A 5,311-nucleotide genomic window follows, 5' to 3' on the forward strand; every position below is an offset into this window, starting at 1 on the left:
GAGCCCCGACTAATCCCGGGGGTGCACAGGCCCTCGGCAAGGAGTTTCCCGCAAGTGCACCACGGTTAATTAAGGTTTTACCCAGTCCGATGGCCCTCAGAAATTGTTTGCACCCAGTGGGTTTCGAACTTGAGACCTTGAAAGGGATCAAACCCCAAGGCTCAAGTCAATTGCCACCAGGCCAACCCCTGAGGGTTAGGGGCCCAAGGTATTTGTGTGGTTATAAAAGCTTCTCATTAAGGGTAGAATTGTAAGTTTAAGCTAAATTGTTTCCAAATTTAGAAAGGGGTCATTCTTTTTGGAACGTACCAAAAAGGAAATAGGTTCACATAAACTGGAACGGAGGGAGTATCATTTATACTTATAAAAATTTATAGGCATATATTTATTATATTAACTTTTGAGTTTTGTTAATTACTTAATTTGAAATTTAATCTAAGTGTAATTACACTTGTGCAACCAAACAGTATACTTGTAATTACAGTGTAATTATACTATGACAAACAAACATGTCGTCGTAATTACACAACTATGTAATTACTAGGGTGTGTAATTACTACCTAGTAATTACACCAATTCTAATTACAGGGTGGCTTTCCAAACAGACTCTTAGTTGAGGGCGATGGTATGAGAATATTAAATATTCAAATTGAAAAGGACCATTTTGCCCAACAGCTATATTTGAAAATTAACCATTGGACCAATGGCCATAATCTGAAAATTGTTTAAAAAATAGTCTAAAAAATTTTGTAGCCGTTGGGCCCATTTGGACCGCGGGCCCGACCTGGCCCATTTGGCCAGGGACCATGAACTAGTGGGCCTGGTCCCGGGCTGGTTCCTCCAAAAAGCATGTTTAGCCCGGCCCGCGGCCCGCAAGACCGGCTCGTTTGGCGCGTTTGCGGCCCGGCCGGCCTTATTTGCACATTAATGGTATCTTGTAAATTCTGACTCTTTAGCCCACATTAGGAGGTTCCTTCAATGCTGCCCTCCATGGGGTCACTTACCTTTTTATCATCAGTTAATATGCCAAGACATTTCAAACTCTTTACAGAATCCAACGATGCTTTGGTTATTTTAAAATATTGATGATAATTTCTTTGTTGCGTAAAAAGACAATTTCTCTTTATTGGCAAAGATGAGAGATACACATTACCTCTTTTTCCGCCTTCTTTTGTGCTTGGAACTCTGCCAGCTAACTCTCGAAAAGAGTATTTGTCTTGAAATGTTGCTGTCAGTAGATTTTAATTTCAACTTTATCAAAAAGTTATGCTGTTTACGCATGTTAATACCTTTGTATTTAGGATTTTACCTCTGTAATCACTTTTTTGTTGAAAATAAGATTTCACAGGACATTTGAATTCTCTTGCTGTGTCTTCTCAAGGGTGGTAGCTTATGCTTAAAAATGGATACCCCCGTTCTCCTCTAGGTAACATGCAGAAAAGAATCCAAAGGAAAAAGAAAAATGCATCCCCATTGAAATTAAATTGAAATATTACTTTAAAATCTTGAAAAATTCTTAAAACATAAGTAAGAGTCACCTTTTCTCAACCAAAAAATATTTAAAAGAATATTTTATTTGTAAAAAAATAGTTTGAGTAATGAAAAGGAGTATTAGTTTCCCTCATCCAGGTTGCCTGAATCTTGTTCCCTCCAAGTAGGGTTGAAAGAACACTGTGAATTGGGTCTTATTATTCTCATTTTCTCGGAGCTTTTCTTTACTGAAAATTATATTTAGGTTAGTTTAACAATATAGAGTGCTTTAGCACTGTTACCTGCCTTGTGTTTGCTTGCTTGCTGGTTTATCCCATACTTTTCCTTCACACTATATACTTGTGTGCTTTTTTTTTTTTTTTTTAAATTGCAATAATATTGTTTATTGAAGACTTCTTATCAAGATGAGGTTGCTTGTAACAAGTTCAAATTATGCACTTTAATTTAGAATTTTGCCGTTAGTACAGTTGACAGTTAGGCCAGTGGATAAGCTTTCAAAAGATTTGCCTGGTGTTGTAACATTATCTTTTAGCACCTAGGGGATAATGCTGTAAATGCTAGTAAAAGTATCTAATGGTTGCTAAAAAGCAAATTGGCCCAGAAAGTATATATGCCATAATAAACTTAACCAGTATTGCAAGGGGAAAATTAAAGAGCAGCAGACAAAGGGTAATAGGAAGATGACTAGTTTTCCGACAATGACATTCTTAACCTCTTGTCGTTTTCTTTTCTCCTTTGTCCTTACTGAAGAAGTTTTGGGGCTGATGTTTTAGAGAATGTGTGAAAATCATTAAAATAGTTCTTGCACAAACGTTCATTCCATGTTTAATCTTAGTGACATGATGCTACATGGATGTTGGGTTGCTGCTTATTGCACGTGCATTATGCAAGTATTTGAATCCTTTGTTGATTTGAAATTATTTTTCCCTGTTCAGATAATCAATCCTGCTGAGACTTTTGGAGATATTGTTATTGATTACCCGTAAGTCATCTGCATTTATGTCTAACTTGTTTCTTGTATAGCAGTATATGTATGAGTACAAATACATTTGTAGATTCCTGTTAACCACACAGCTTTGTCATTATACAGTTATGTAGAGTGTTCCTCAGCTGCAATTCAAGCTTTAACAGCATTTAAGAAATTATACCCTGGTCATCGCAAAGAAGAAGTGGAACGCTGCATTGCTAAAGCTGCTGCCTTCATTGAAAAGATTCAAGAAGCAGATGGCTCCTGGTTAGTTCTTGTTATTCTCGTTTTCTCAACATGCAGTAGAACTGCGAGGGCATCTGGTATCCTTGTACATTGAAACAGTCCATACTTGGTTAATGTCCATAGTTTTCTACTGAAACCATAAGAATTGTATTTAGCGTCTGAACTTCCTTCTTAGGTATGGCTCTTGGGCAGTTTGCTTCACCTATGGCACTTGGTTTGGGGTGCTTGGCTTACTAGCTGCAGGAAGGAACTACACTAATTCTTCCAGCATCCGTAAGGCTTGTGACTTTTTGTTGTCCAAACAAATCTCATCTGGTGGCTGGGGGGAGAGTTACCTGTCTTGTCAAAATAAGGTACTTTATCTCATTTCATTTCATTTACTTCTTATTCTGGTACCTTGCATATCTTTTAATTTTTTCTGTGCATAGTAAAAACTGAACTTGTCCCTCATCATTTATGTTTGAAACATCTAAGTGGTCTTTTAATTTGTGGATTTTGGTGTGGGATAAAAATTGGCAACGTTTTTGGCTGTTTCAGCTAGTTGTGATTGGGTTTGGAATGCAATTGCAATATTATACACCCATAGTAAAAACTGATTGGTCTTTGTGTATTTTGGTGTGAGATGTGTTTGGATAACATTATATCAAAGTTTTAGGTTGTTTTATCTATTTATGACTGGAATTGGGAAGGCAACTGCAATACTATCTCCTTCTCCCCTCCCCCCCAAAAAAAAACAATATCTCTCTCCGCTCCATTGCCTCTTACACCTATTGTTAATTAGAGCTGTTTCATATTGCTCCATAATTTTTCTTCCCTGAATACTTAACCTTTCTTCAAATTCTTTTTTCTTACTGAATTAATGAATTTTACGGCAAAACTTTCATATATTGGTTTCATAAATGTTTTTGAAGAACAATCTGCTTGTTGATATACGTTGATTGTAATAGTAGTTAATTGTTATGGCCTTATAGGTCATTCATTTATTTAAGTTAAGGAAGAGTTATTGGCACCTTTATTCCATTCTAAACCAAATATTGACACGAGTACTACAAACCCATCCATTATCCTTCACAAGCAATCCGCTATCCGTAGAACTATTCAATTCATAGTGCTTTTATTTATTTAAGTCCAAACCTTTTGTGGCCACATGAAAAAAATTGCCCCTTGGACTCACTTTTTATTTAGCAGTACTCACATCTGCCCCTACATGGAATCAGGCAGAGTGCTCCGATCTAGGGACCTGTATGTTGGAAATTCATACAAAATAATGAACGAAATCTTGGGGTAGGAGTATTTTCTTACTGATTTCATATTTATGATGCAGAGACAAAACTTTTGCAAACAGACCAATATGACATAATAAATAAATAGCTAAGTAATTTTTCATACCATCAAGGTGCTTGTCATATCTCATATCAAGGTGCTAAGTAATTTCTCTTCTCTTTTCCTTCTCTTCCAAATAGGTGTATACAAATCTTGAAGGCAACAGATATCATGTTGTAAATACATCATGGGCTATGCTGACTCTAATTGCTGCTGGACAGGTACTAATAAAGTTTTTGACCTAAACATGATTGTGAGAACTTGTAAGTAACATTGAATAGTTAAAATAATATATTCATGTCAAGCTAACAAACAAATAGATATTTTTCATTTTGAAATCCAAGGAGGAAATGAAATGAGCAGTTTGAAACCTTAAGTTGTTGCTTTCTTCTGCCAATGCCCTGTGAAATTTTCTGGAGGGAGATGAAGACCTCATGAATATTTCTATGTACCTTCATGGATGAAAATTAAAAGATGGAGGGACCAAGCTGTGATTTTCTAATTTGTATCCTCAGAAAATTGACTGCATCCCCAATGGTGACTGAGACTTCCAATGACTTGAGACATATTGATTAGTGGTCTGCATGGTCTGGGTCATCCTGCTTTCATGTTTAAAACGGTCACTGCATTGTCTGGTTCATCCTGCTTTCATGTTTTAAAAAATATTTTTAACAGTCTTTCAAAAACTAATGACAAAAACCAAAACGAGAGTGTTAAAGATGAATAGTTCCTGATTTTGGTTCAGTTTTCTGGTCTTAGAAAGTTTTCTTCTTTAAACAACATTTTGGTTAAATAATCAGTAGTAATATTTAACGGGGGAAATAGAAGAAAATAAGTAGAAACAGATAAACCTACACTAAGATGACAATTATAACATGTATAAGATACAATACCTTCAACCACAGAATATTCTAGTAAAAGAAACCCCACAGAGACTAAATTTTTCTCAACAGTAAATACTTTAGAGAAGAAAGTGAAACATAAATACACTATCGAATGAAATTAAGAAATTCCATTGGAACATATATACCGACAATCAGTTTGTTTTAGTGTTCTGCGATATTTAAAACCAACATCAAACCAAATTTTGGCAATTTCCCTTTTTTTAAGACCAAAACTAACCAAATGATTTCTATAATTGTTGGTTTGGTTCAGTCGCTTTTTTCCAAACGCTTTCCCCACTACTAATATTGGCATTCCTCTGAATTATGCTTGATATTTTACCCATCTGTCTTCTCCCTCTCTTTATGGGGGGAGAAGGGAAGGTGTGTGTGTGTGTGTGGG

The 5,311-nt window shown here is 35.9% G+C and overlaps 1 protein-coding gene across 4 annotated transcripts in view; it reads left to right on the top strand.

Moving 5' to 3' along the window:
• LOC109241809 (cycloartenol Synthase-like) overlaps positions 1 to 5,311 on the top strand; it is a 28,900-nt gene that overhangs the window by 16,665 nt on the left and 6,924 nt on the right. For all 4 annotated transcript variants that reach the window (XM_019408605.1, XM_019408606.1, XM_019408604.1 and 1 more), the window contains exons 14-17: positions 2,427 to 2,473; positions 2,582 to 2,725; positions 2,880 to 3,057; positions 4,168 to 4,248. In XM_019408605.1, coding sequence (XP_019264150.1) covers positions 2,427 to 2,473; positions 2,582 to 2,725; positions 2,880 to 3,057; positions 4,168 to 4,248 — 450 coding nt within the window. The remainder of the gene's footprint in view (positions 1 to 2,426; positions 2,474 to 2,581; positions 2,726 to 2,879; positions 3,058 to 4,167; positions 4,249 to 5,311) is intronic.

The sequence above is a fragment of the Nicotiana attenuata genome, unplaced genomic scaffold (assembly GCF_001879085.1).
Source record: "Nicotiana attenuata strain UT unplaced genomic scaffold, NIATTr2, whole genome shotgun sequence".
Lineage (NCBI taxonomy): Eukaryota > Viridiplantae > Streptophyta > Magnoliopsida > Solanales > Solanaceae > Nicotiana > Nicotiana attenuata.